The sequence below is a fragment of the Quercus lobata genome, chromosome 2 (assembly GCF_001633185.2).
Source record: "Quercus lobata isolate SW786 chromosome 2, ValleyOak3.0 Primary Assembly, whole genome shotgun sequence".
Classification (NCBI taxonomy): domain Eukaryota; kingdom Viridiplantae; phylum Streptophyta; class Magnoliopsida; order Fagales; family Fagaceae; genus Quercus; species Quercus lobata.
Window position 1 is genome coordinate 55,257,256 of NC_044905.1, and position 14,012 is coordinate 55,271,267.

General features: G+C 34.9%; 1 protein-coding gene across 1 annotated transcript; it reads right to left on the bottom strand.

Annotated features, from left to right (window-relative positions):
* Positions 1 to 6,240: 6,240 nt before the first annotated feature.
* LOC115978055 lies at positions 6,241 to 11,678 on the bottom strand. Its single transcript, XM_031100083.1, has 4 exons — positions 11,241 to 11,678; positions 7,854 to 7,989; positions 6,869 to 6,903; positions 6,241 to 6,802 (listed from the first exon to the last, which is right to left on the bottom strand). The coding sequence occupies exons 1-4, from the start codon at positions 11,433 to 11,435 to the stop codon at positions 6,263 to 6,265; spliced, it is 906 nt and encodes a 301-aa protein (XP_030955943.1). The 5' UTR covers positions 11,436 to 11,678; the 3' UTR covers positions 6,241 to 6,262.
* Between the last annotated feature and the right edge of the window lie 2,334 nt (positions 11,679 to 14,012).

Genomic DNA, 14,012 nt, shown 5'->3' on the forward strand with positions numbered 1-14,012 from the left:
TATTTGGTTTAGATTGTTTTATGAATTCTGTTTTAGCTTATGGTCATGTTCCGCACATATATTGTTTGATAATAAGTTTGAATTGATAATTTGTGAATTGGGGGTCTAAACGTTCAAGGTGTTTTATACAATAATTGAACATTCAATATGCCATGATGGCACCAGTGATCTGGTGATCTGGAATTTAGAATTTTTTTTTCTTTTTTTTTTTTAGATCAAAGATAGAAAGCTTTATTAAGATAGCAGAAATACTACAAGCTGAGTTACAAAGTGGAACAGTGGACACCCAGAGAGTAAAACATAGGTCTGTATTCAACAGGGCAAGGGCCACGAAATGAGAAAAATATGCAGCAGTGGGATACGACAGAGAAACAGAGGATGGTCAAGTTGTTTGTGCTGTCATGAGGTGCTGGTAATTAGTTAAGAGACCCGAAGCACCCTCATAGATGTGATGTGGCTGAAGTTGAGTCTTTTCAAAGTGATATTTGTTTCGTGCATTCCAGAGAGCCCATATGATAACCATCCACAACTCAAGTTCCTGTTGGTTCAGCCTAGTTGTCATGGTCCTGAACAACTCAAAGAAATCTGATGCACTATTCGAGCAGTTCTGAATTCATCTACTTGCCAATAACCAGACGTATCTAGCAAAAGGGCATTCCCAAAGCACATGACAAGTGGTCTCAACATGTTGGGAGCAAAATTCGCATCTATCGTCGACCCTCACCTTACGATGTTGCAAATTGTCTTTTGTGGGCAAAATATTTGAACAGGCTCTCCACAAAAGGGACCGAACCTTAGGGGCACATTTAGTTTCCACACCTTCCATATTCTGCCATTTTGCCGTGCTTGTGAGTGTTCACCTTGGGGATTGATTTTTAAGGCCAAGAGCAATTTTGTAGGTTGTCTTCACTTTAAAATTTTGGGTGCTATTTTCCTTCCACACTAATTCATCACTGGAATTCAGATTGTTCAGAGGTATGGCAAGGATCTCTTGTTGGGTTGATGGAGCAAACAGAGCTTGAATCTTTCCACGGTCCCACTGCCTAGTGTCTTCATCAATGAGGTCACTAACAAATAGTGGATTAGGAGGTGAGCCTAGGAAAATGGGAGCATGGGTTAACCATTTATGGGTGGTAACCTGAATATGACGCCCATCCCCCACCTGCAATCTAGTACCCTTCCGGATAATTTCTCTAGCTATGAGTAGACTTCGCCATACATACGATGGATTGGTCCCAAGTTCTGCCTCGATGAAGGAGCAATTTGGGAAGTATCGGCTTTGTACACTTTATAAAATAGTGAATGAGTGTGTTTTATCAATCTCCAAGCTTGTTTAGCTAGCATAGCTAAATTGAAAGCATGAATATCTCTAAAACCCATCCCACCATTGTTCTTTGACTTGCAAAGTTTATTCTAATTGATCCAATGAATTTTATTTTCATCCTTTGTCCGCCCCCACCAGTATTTTACAAGAGTTGAATTAATATCATCACACAAGGATTTTGGGAGTTTAAAGATGCCCATAGTATATGTAGGGATTACCTACACCACTGCTTTATTCAGTATTTCCCGTCCCGCTTTTGAGATAAATTTCTCCTTCCAACCCATCACCCGCTTTGTGATTTTTTCCTTAAGCCCCCTGAAAGTATTTACCTTGGATTTACCAGGCAACATGGGTAAACCAAGGTATTTTTCACAATCAGTCATAACCTGGGCTCCCAACATTCCTTGGATGATATCCTTCACTTCTGCCCTTGTATTTTTACTAAAGAAAAGAGTCATTTTGTCCCTGTTTATTGCTTGACCCGATGCCCTCTCATATTGCTCAAGGATGGTTATCAATTGCTAGCACTTCTCAATTAATGCTTGGCAAAATAGCAAGCTATCATCAGCAAATAGCAAGTGACAAATCCGCACTCCGTTTCTACAAGATAAGATCCCTTGTAGTTGCTTCCTTTCTTCCACTCTTCTCAACAAGGCTGACATACCCTCTGCACATACGAGAAACAAATAAGGTGATAAAGGGTCACCCTGTTTAATTCCCCTAGATGGATTAACAAAACCCCTAGGCTCCCCATTAATTAGGACTAAGTATGAAGCTGTATTGACTATTTCCATTGCCAAATGTACCCATTTTTCATCCAACCCCAACTATATCATCATTTTTTCAAGGAAACCCTACTCCACCCTATCATACGCCTTGCTTATATCTAACTTCATTGCCATCTGACCTTTTTTCCCCTTCTACGATTCCGCATCCTGTGCAACACCTTAAAAGCTACAGTTGTATTATTTGTGACCAGTCTATCTGGCACAAAAGCACTTTAAGCATCAGATATGATTTTTGATAAAATAATTTTAAGCCAGTTAGCAAGAACTTTTGAATAAATACGGGAAATCACATTACCCAAATTGATGGGACAAAAATCTGAAAGATATTGGGGGTCATTTTTTTTGGGGATCAACACAATATGAGTGTAATCTGGAATTTAGAATTAAAAATGTGGAACTTGAGTTAATTAAGCCTGTAATCTGATAATCGAGTTCCTAGAAATCGAGTTCCTTGTTTCTACTCCAGTGTAGTCAAAGCACAAAGCCAAAAGGTGCAACCTTTTTTCTAGTTCTAAAATATTTATTAGTATTTGCTATATTGGTCTTTTCATAAAACTAAAAGCCCCACAATGTACCGAATGTGGTGCACACCTCCTTCATGCTTGTAATTTGATTTTCATTTCTATTATTTATCTCTGATGGGCTAGTGGATGAACTTATGGTATATTTTTTGACACAGGGTGCTGCTCTGGAGTAGCATGCTTGAGTGTTTTGGACCCTTGTCATCTCCTTCCTACACAGGTATCTTCAATTTCTACCACAAATGAAAATAAGGGAGTTACTATTACCAGATCTCATGAGGTTCCTAGAAAATCTAATATAGATGGGACATCTACAGCTGCTGGAAAAAGTGGAAGTCTATCTCTTGATGTATTATCTAAAGCTAAGAAAACTTAAAGAAAAAAAAAATCCCAGCAACCAAAACTCAAACAAAATTCTGGTAAAAAATCTTAGCAACCACCGAAACTTAAAGCAAACACATGAACCAAGCCTAGCAACCACCACAACATAAATCGCATACCCAAACCACAACCCACCACCGTAAAACCCAGCAACCATTGCCACCACGAGACGCTGAAACACCACAATCTGCCAAATGGCCATCCCACACTGGTAGATTGGTGAAGAGTTCTGAGAATTGAGAGGGAGTTTGACTGAGAAGAGGAAAGAAAGAGAGATAAAAAGTTCCTAGGAGTTCTAAGATCTTTATGTGGGAAGAGTAATAATTCTTTAGGAACTCGAGTTTCACAACTCGGATTGCACGTGGCATTTTTAATTCTAAATTCCAGATCACCAGGTACCACTGTGGCACATTTTTTTATGGAACTCAATTTTTGTGAACTCGAGTTACATGTGAAACTTGAGTTTTGTGGATTTGGATCCGAAGTAATACTTAGGGTATTGCACCGGGTGCAATTACACTAATTCATCTCACATCAATTTTTACCATCCTATTTTTATCTTTAACTTTTTAACTCTTTTAACACTTTTTTTTAACTTTTTTTTTTTAATTCAATGGTTGAGATTGAAAGTTGAAAATTCAACTTTCAATCTCAGCCATCCAGAGTATTGCACCTGATCTCAATTCGAATTTTATGGACTTGAGTTTTAAAACAGTAGTAGATTGCTAAATATTTCGCAAATGGGGGTGTATTATTAAATATTTTGTCAAATAGTGCTATTAGGCCATTTTCGCCTTATAATTAAATATTATGAATCCTAATTATAATATTTCGAGAACAATGGATGAAAGTAATGATTAAAACAATTCTGAATCAAATAATTCCTATTAGAATAATGGTAAAACACAAAAAGTGTGATTAGAAAATAGTAAAGATGGAAGAATGTACGTATATTTTTTTTTAATTTATTATAACCTTTTAAATATTATACAAAGAAGATTTTCTATGAATAATTATAAATATATATTAAACATTTTAACAAAGAAATTCAATAGGATTAGTTTTAAAATATGCTTTATGTTGAGAATAGTTTTGTTATAATTTTGTGATATTTATTCTTTTTAAATGCAAAGTAATTTATTCATAATAGACATTTCGCAAAAGTGCTATCGTAGCTTAAGTAGTCGGTTAATCAAGGTTGGTCAATGCCTCAATAGAATCAAGTCTCACTTGTCGCTAGTTAGGCCCCTGTTGATTATGGGATGTGGAGTTCTGTGTCAAATGGCAACTACGGTGCGAGTTGCTATTTTTGGGGGTGGGTTAATTGGGAAAAGATGAGTGGCTTGTGGTTACTTGCAATGGTAGCTGGGGCCATTGGTTAGGGGATTGTCATGAGTCTGGCCATATGGGTCAAGTTTGATGTGGGTTTCAAAGCATGGGGCTTATAGGGGCTAATGGGCATACGTGGCAAAACGGGCGGGTCGGGTCGATCGGGTTTACGAGTCAATCGAGTCGCGGGTCGAGTTGGGTTGCGAGTCAGGTCGAGTTGACCTGTATTTTTCAAACAAGTTTTTTTTCTTTTTTCTTTTTTGAAATAGATGCAATCTATCAATTGTTTATGAGTTTCTTAACTGTGATTAGATTCTCACTAGTGATATTGTTACCAATTACCACTAAACACTTGATACCCAAATTTGGTGCAACTCTTGTTCCAGCTTTCTAGAAGCTAATCTTGGTATAATCTTCGATATGTTTAAATTAGGAAGAGAAAATAAAGGTGGTAAGTAAAGAATGACAAACTATAATGGAGTACATAACATATTAAGTAAAGAAGAATAAATAAATATTTTATAAGAATTACACCTCAATCTCAATCTACTCAATGTTGGTAGACGTGGCAAAACGGGTGGGTCGAGTCAGGTCAATCAGGTCGTGGGTCAATTGGGTCGAGTCATAAAATTCTGACCCGTTTTGCCATGTCTACTAATGGGTTATAGATTTGGTATGAGCTTGGTTAATTTGAGTAAATTGGGTTAGATAGGGTGATTGTGGGTTACAAGTTTGTATTAAGGAGGCTTTGAAGGGAGGTTGCTTTGGTGGATTGTTGGCACACCTGGTGAAATGGGTGGGTTGGGTTCGGGTTAGGTCAATCGGTTTTTTCTCAAATTATTATTATTTTTTTTTTTAAATGTATTTTCCATGTGATAAGTCATGCAACAAATGATTTGACAAAGAAAAAAACATATAAGAAATTACAAATGCCTATTGGATAGCTTATTTGACAAATAAAAAAAAACATATAAGAAATTTACAATCTTGAAAACCAAGCGAGAAATTTATAATCTACTTCACTCTTTTCACACTTAGCAATGTTTTTCATACTTGTCTATAATTTCAAATATATGTTTTTGACTTTACTGCAATTAGATTATCTTGACATGTAATTTATCATTTAATATCTAAAAACCTTTACTTATTACCGTATTCAAGTGAGAATAATGTCACAATCATTCTTCTTTCAATTCATTTGTCAATTGAGTTTTAGTTGTGCACTATAAAGCTCAAAACAAACAAGTTAATCAACCATGTATTAATTTTTTTACTTTTTATTTTTTTAAATGAGTCGTGTCACGAGTCAACTCATTTTTATTTCAAATAAAAAATATTCACATTTAGGTTGGATTACCGTTATTGGGTCCCAACCCGTTTTTCCATGTCTAGTTGTTGGGATTAATTGAATGTTGAGTCCGAGTAGTAGCAATTGTGGGGGTTAGAAAATACAAATAAGGGAAAATAAAAGAGAAACAACATGAATCCTAGGCTTGACCACCTAAAACTTGCCAATCTTAGGCTTAACTACCTGGGGGTGTTTTGAATCACTGCCAAGCTTACTAGCAAAACATCTCTAGTAAAAAAAAAAATCAAATTGCTTCACTCAAACCATTTCATCTTTATAATAAGTTTCAAGGATTATATTAAGGCACAATTACATCCCAAGGAATCCTCAATCATAACAAAAGCTAAATTCAAAATTCAAAAATAAAATCTGATATCTTAAAACACACACATAACAAATTCTGAAATTTGGTTGTGCTCATTGCGTGACAAACTGTCATCAATTGCCACCATAATAATCAAATTCTAGCAAACTGCATATAACTCTTGAGCATGCCAAAATATTATTACTTTGGGAGAATGCACCTTGTGTTTCCACTTTATGCAGCTAGTGTTCCACCGGAAACAGAAGATCATGTTTCCTCCTCTAAAACAACTCTCATGACATCTCGGCGTACTCCAATATCATTAGCCAAACGATTGACACAGTATTTGCCATAACCTCCCGCCAGACCAGTAACATTGGTAGCTAGAAATCCAAGTGGTGAAGATCGGGCAAGAAACACAAGTGATGAAGAAATGACAATACCGGCAGCAGCTTGAAAGGATGCTGCCTGCCCACTCTGGCCCATGCTAACAGTAGGAATCACTCTCAAGCCTGTTTTGCAGCATAATGCAAAGTCTTCACAGTTGTTCTTGATAACATCATAGTCACCAAAGCCCTTCCGGAGGAAATACATGGCACGATGAATAACTTGTTCGGGTGACTCCGACGAAGCAAGAGTGCAAGTACCTCCACAAACTTTGGCAAGAAAGAAAGTTCGAGTGACACCATACTCATAGCGGTAGAGATCTCCACCTGAAAGAAAACAATCTATACAAGAAGAGATGACTCCATCACGCCTTGATTCATCACCACATATTGGGCATGGATTGTCCAAAGGATGTTGAGGTAATGAGCTCCCAATGATGTTGTCTAATGCAGTTCCTGTACCAATTTCCTGGCCTTCTCCCCGAGGAAAGTGGATAACATTTCCCGCATCGACATATATCCCTGTTGTTACAAAGTAGAATCTAGCTGTTTTTACTTGAAACAACTAAAATTGTAACATACATACATCAAGCAAACTAGAAATCAACTCTTGCTGTAAAAACAATTTCCAAGAAAAGACGATTGCGTTCATTCAATCAAACACAAAGAACCCTTTAACTGCTAGTATAAGTGTATAACCCTTCTGTTTTTCAAATTACTGCTCTACTGGTATAACTAGATAAAGGTAATTAAGCATTGATTAGGATTTCGGCATTGTAATCAACCCCAACAGTTCAACTATAGTCCTACAAAAATGTTAATTTGAGGCCAATTCCAAGAGCCCTTAATACCATTACGTCCATTACAAGATTATTAAAAAAATATGCATATTTACCATTTCGAGATACACAAAAGCATTTCCAAGTGAAAAAGACATAGGACACATTGAAAATATAGCATCTAATTGGGTTTTTGCTAGAAAATATAATAAATTATTAAAAATAGTATTGTGGTAAAATTCTTTGGGAGAATAGTCTTTCAAAACACAATTTCGGTTATATCACATCTTGCACTAAAATCATATTTTTTAAAAACAACAAAATTTAAAATTTCAATACTTAAATTCGTCATTATAAATAAAATAAATATTAGTATTTAAAAAAAAAAAATCAGCACCTAATTTAATGGAGCCATATTAACTTTATTTGTTTTTGTATTGTGTTCTTTCCTGAAACATTGGAGAGGTATGTCCCACAAACGTAACTCCAGTTTCAGAAATAGAAGTAAAATTTCCATCAAAATTTGTGATCAAGGTTGACAAAACAAAATAAACGAGAAATATGAGAAAAACAGATCCTATTATGAAGGAGTAAAGCAAATGTAGGAGTAATTACTTAGATACTAATCAACAAAAATAAATAAAAATGATGATTATAGTCAGAAAGGAAAAGAGGAAGAAATGGAAAGGGCACCGTGGTGGGAGTAGGTATAGGCGCGTCTATAGGAGTAGATATGATCCCCACGTTTTAGATCCTCCCTCTTGATCTTGTTCGTCAACATTCCCATTGCTTTGATCTTTCTCTCTGCTCTGCTCCCTTCTGCAACTCTCTGTATCAATTTTGTTAGTATGATCAATGAAAACAATATAGACAAAGATTCCCACTATTCCCACACCCCACTGAGAATGAAAAAGTATTCTTGCTTGTCCAATGCAACCACTTCCTTCTCCTAAGGGTTTCCTTTTCCTTTGCTTCCTCTGTCACTTTAAAAAAAAAAAATATATATATATATATATATTATAAAAATACATTTTTTGTTTTTAAAATTTGATTTACATCCCTTTTTTTAATGCCGCAAAAAATTAAAATTTTATTAGTTTTGCTTTACTATTTGATTATACCTAAGGGCATTAACATCGACTCTTTAAAAAAAATTGTAAGATTTAGCAGGTTAAAAAGTTACTTTTTTTTTTTTATTTTAAGATAGCATTTAATAGTACACCATACATCACATTTTTTACTAATATATATATATATATATATATATTAGTGGTAATTACAATAAACCTACCTGTGATTTGACTTAAAATTACTTTGTCTACCTGTGGTTTAAAAAACGTCACTTTATACTTTATCCACTTAAAGTAACTTCTATGTGTCTCCCGTAACCCACATATATTAAAAAAAATGGTAAATATGTATTTTGCTCTTTTTTTATTTCAATTTTTTTTTTTTTGCTCTATTTTAGTATTCTCAAAAGAAAAAACAGTGATTTAATCTCACATTGAAAAATGAGTGTGAGTTAAAGAGGTTTAAAGTCTGTGTTGTGTATCTAAAAGTTAGTCCTTTTTGGATATACACCACTGTAAGTTTCTTTAAAAAAACCTTCTTCCCTCTTTCCGTGTGTGTATTAATACTTAATATTCTCACAAAAAAAAAAAAAACACTTCCCAAAACATAGCAAAACTAAAAAACCAAGAGAAAATAAGATCAAAAAATTAAGTTCCATAAAATTTAAAAATTAGGTTCCTTATGAGAACTCTAACTTGAATCGAAGAACAAAGACATTGCTTGTAAAGAGTGTCTCTTGTTGTTGTTCTTGTAATATGACTTTGTTGTACGCATAGTTGGATTAGATTGGAGCAAAAAGCAAAATGGAGGTAGTTGGCTAGATAGAAAAAACGATCCAAGTTGTTAATTAGATTTATTATGAATAAAACTTGTTAAAACCAAAAAAAAAAAAAAAAAAAATCAATATCATGTCAAAATCATGCAGTGGAAAAAATAAATAAGACAAGATATGATGACCCAGGAAAACCAATGAAACAAACTAATCTATTGTAGTAAAGAGAAGTTTTAGATCTAGTACAAAACCTTTATCTCTAGACTCTACAATCCCCGTAAATGAACTTACAATAGAAACCTTCTACCGCTTCAGAACCTCTGAACTCTTCAATATATGAACACCACCCTTTTTGTTGCACGGATCCCAGTACGTGACTAACTAAAGATGCACAGCTCCAAGTACGTGACTAACACACCAACTTGAAGAAGATGTTGGCTGCAAAGTTCTTCACTTCATCAACAATGAAGATCAAGAAGTACTTGGTTACAAAACCCTAAGACACAAAGAGGTAATAGCTTCTTTTCGGAGAGAATAAAGCATCAGTCACCTTTTTCATATGTTCTCCTTGTATTCTCTTATGTGACAGTCTCTAAAATAAGCCTTATATATGTCTAGGGTTGTGAGAAAAGAAACCCTACACAAATACATAAGTATGGGCCGAAAATCAGAATTCCCGCAACCTCAATAAATAGTATTTCTCGAGCTATCTGTCCAGCTTTAGTAAACAGCTTTTCTTCACTTGTTTCTTGGTCCAATCTTCATGGCTTTAATACTAAACTTGAATAACATGTTTCTTGAAATATTAAACACATCCTAGACCTACCCAAATATAAATAAAATGCGTTTTGTTAAAGGATTAGCCAATTACACAAAATACATCCTTAACAGACGGCGCGATCTACCCAGGACCAAATGGTGTACGAGCTACATAAGGGAAAAACTAAGGAGACCTAAAGGAAATCTTACAGTAGGAAGAAACCCAAGAGATCTGGGAGAGAAGCAAGGCATGATGAGAGGCAAAGCTCACACAATGGCCAATGACGGCTCCAAAAATTTTTCTCAGAGTATTCCTTAAGAAATTCATTTGAAATATTAATAAAATTATTAATTATTGTTATTTAGTTGTTTCATTAATTTGTTTGTCTTTTATAAACTATAATTTGTTATATTGTTGTTTCATTAATTATAAAATTATTAATTGTTGTTTCGCCTAACATAATTTAATTTGTTTTTCTTTTATAATTTATTGGTTAATTAAATTATTTATTATTGTTTATTAGTTGCATCATTATTTTCCTTTACTAACTATTAGCACACACCCCATAATTTAATTTTTTTCTTTTATTGGTAAGTTACTGCCTCTGCTCTGGATGGCTTTACTTCCCCCAATTCAAATATCTCACCTAGCCCCATGCCCCCATCCACCCCCCACTCAACAGACAAGCCCAATGGCCCCAATCACAAGAGCCAATCAGATGAATTCACACATCACAATACACTAAAAGACAAACTCAATAACTCACCCACACCAACACCAACGGATAAAGCCAAAACAAATAGCAGGGGCAAATATTAATAAAGTTATAAAGACTAAAGTAAAGCTAGCCAATTATAGTTCAAACATCAAAGAGAAAGAGAGAGAGAATCATATAAAGAAAGAGAGAGAGAGTCATTTCATTAATTCATTTTCATTTTTCAGTCTTCAGATAAAGACTAAAGAGAGAGAGAGACAGAGAGTCTCAGAGGGCAAAATTTGCCAAACAGTGAAAATTCTAAAAAATTTTAGCTGGATAGCACGCGTTTAAACTTATTTAGTTAGTTAGACTATTTTTGAAAGTCGAGTTTGGCAAACTCGACTTTGGGCTGGAATACAGACACAATAGTGGCGTTTTTTTTAGTGGCGTTTTTCAAAAACGCCACTATAGGTTACCTATAGTGGCGTTTTCTATAAACGCTGCTATAGCCACTAATAAAACGCCACTATAGTGTTCGTTTTCCAGCCCAAAGTCGAGTTTGCCAAACTCGACTTTCAAAAACAGTCTAACTTACTAAATAACTTTGAACATGTGCCACGTGCCTAATTTTTTCCCAGTACTAGTCTGTTTGGCAATTTTTTCCGTCTCAGAGACTCCACACTTCACAGCAAAAGCAAGCAAAGTGAGTGAGCAAACCCCAAACCCATCAACCTGATCGTGTAAGAGAGAAAAAGAGAGAGAAGTGTAAAGATGAAATACCTTGAGGGAGCAGGGAGGCCTGAGGGGCGGCGCCACTACAAGCGTGACCGACGGATCAAACCGATCTCCGATGCCTTGTGCCTGATGCGATGTGCGCTGGACTAAAGCTCGAGTTGTGTTGGCTAACTGATCTCCAATCCGATGCCTAATCCATCTATAGGGAGGCTTGTAGGGCGGCGCCACTACGAGCGTCATTGACGGATCGAACCGATCTCTGATGCCCCATGCCCGATGCAATGTGCTCTAGACTAGAGCTCAAGTTGTGTTGGCTGATCGATCTCTGATCCAATGCCCAATCCGTCTATTGGTTGTTGTGTTGCAGCATTGCTCTGTTGACTAATGAGGTTTTTGTCTCTAGGTTAGGTTTTTGATTTAGTGATTTGAGATTTCAGTTTTTGCTTTAGTTGATGAATCGGTAGACGAGTATATTGGATTATGGGTTTTGGTTTTATTTTTTTTTTTTTTGAGAATCTGTGGGTTTGCTTTAACTATTTATCATCTGTTGGGTTGTTTTTTTCTTTAGATTGGGTTTACTTTACCATTTGTTCTTTAGCATTGATGTCGTTTAGGATTGATGTTGGGCCTTTTTGTGGGCTTGGTCTGGTACAATTTTTTTTTTTTTTTTTTTCAGATTTTAGTTCAAAATTTTTTTTGGGCTTTTTTTTTTTTCCTTTTTTGCTTGAAAGTAAAACAAATAATTTTTTTTTTTTATTTGCGGGTGTTCCTATTTTTTTTAAAGGGTAAACAAATTAAAAAAAATTAATTATTATATATAAAATTTTTTTTCTTCAGGTCAAGGTGTTCCTGGAAGCACCCTGAGCTTAATTTGGCGCTGCTACTAACAATGGCCCATGGAAGAACTCCATACATGTAGGTAGAGCAGAGAGAGAAACCATAACAAATTAGTTTATAACCTATAAAATCTGTGTGAAGTATTAATAGAACAAAAAGCATAACAACTTGTTTAAAATTCATGACCACAAGTTGTTAGCTTCTTCAGCCACAACAGTTTTTGTAGGGTATTGGGTTATGATTATTTGGATTGGATCTTGACTAAATTGGTGGGTTTTTATTGGATTTAGGTAAGGAGGTAGTGGATTAGGAAAAGTTTGGTTGAAGGATAGATATGAGATGGGAATGCCATATTTTTAATTTTTAGAGCATTCACATTGGGAAATGCTTTTCTATTCTATTTTACTATCTCGAAAAGTTACTTTATCAATTATACAATACCATTTTACAATACACATAACATCCCAACTTTTATTTTACCATACAATACATTAAAATAATATATCTACATAATAAAATAATAATATAATCCAAAACTAAATAAAAACCAAAACCACCGTGAGGGAGAAAGCCTCCACTGTGAGCCACATATTGTGGCAAGCCACTCATTGTTGTAGAATAGCTGTTTACCAAATTTCCCACACACAAGCACACCAAAGAAAAGTAAGCCATAGACAAAGACAAAGACCAAGAAATTAAACCACACCCATTTTCAGATCCAACTAAATCACGCTTCTTTCAAATCCAACTTTCCCATTTCACACACAAACAAACAAAACTAAACCACACCCATTTTCTATTTTTGTGAAATTTCACGTTTATACACACATACAAACACCATAACCACGCCGCCACCACCACCTCAATCTGCTAGCAACGCAGCCACCACCCACACACCAGACCCACGACCCATGCCATAAAAATTTAGCCACCACTGCAGTAAAATCTCATCAATAACTAGAGGAGAAGCTAGCTTCAGCCATGGAGTCTTGGCGAAAAGAAACCAGAGGATTTGGGAGAGAATGAGAGAGAGTGATGACAAAGATGAGGAAAGAGAGAGTTGAGAAAGAAAAGGAGACCAGAAAGAGAAAACAGAGGACAGAGGACAGAGAGATAAAAAATTGATTAAAAAACAAGATACAATAGTGCTACAGTGCCATCCTACATTTAGGATGGTACTGTAGCACAATTGCAAATTTTTTTGCAATTACAAGAGTTTGCAAGACCGGATGATGGGAGGTTTTGGAGCTTTGATGCTAAATATTAGCAACATATGGCATTTACAAGACCCAATGTGAATGCTCCAAGAAGAATATTATGTTTGTTCTTAAATTTTACCAAACCTAGCTTTTAGATCTTTCTTTTTTCTTTTTAGTTTTTTTATGTTTTGGGAGGGGAGACATAAAAGAGGAGCAAAAATACATGTTTACCCTTATTTTTAATAGAGGTGGGTTACGGAAAACAAACGAAGCTTATCTCAGGTGGGTAAAATAACACTTTTTAAACCACGGGTAGGCAAAATGATTTCAGGCCAAACCACAGGTGGGCTTATTGCAGTAACCCCTATATATTAATAGGTAAAACTTAGAGAAAATTCAATTAGATTCTACAATTGAAGTTCAATTTTGCGCCATGTGTCATAAATTATTTATTTTTAGAGAGAGTTTTATTTCTTAATTTTAAAGTCAGATGTGGGACCACATCATAAAATATCCATCTAAGTGAGTTATTGCATACAAAAATCAAAGAGTCTAGAATTAATGAACATAAAAAATAAAAAGAAAAAAAAAGGACAATACCTAATAATATTATTACAAGACTTTTTAAAAAGTTAAAAAAAAATATAAGAATGACTATCAATAAAATTTAAATTATATATGTAAGAATTATATTATACATCTTAATGTATATCTTTTAAATTATTTATTTTTAAGGAAAGTTATATTTCTTAATTTTGGAGTCAAATGTGAGGCCACATCA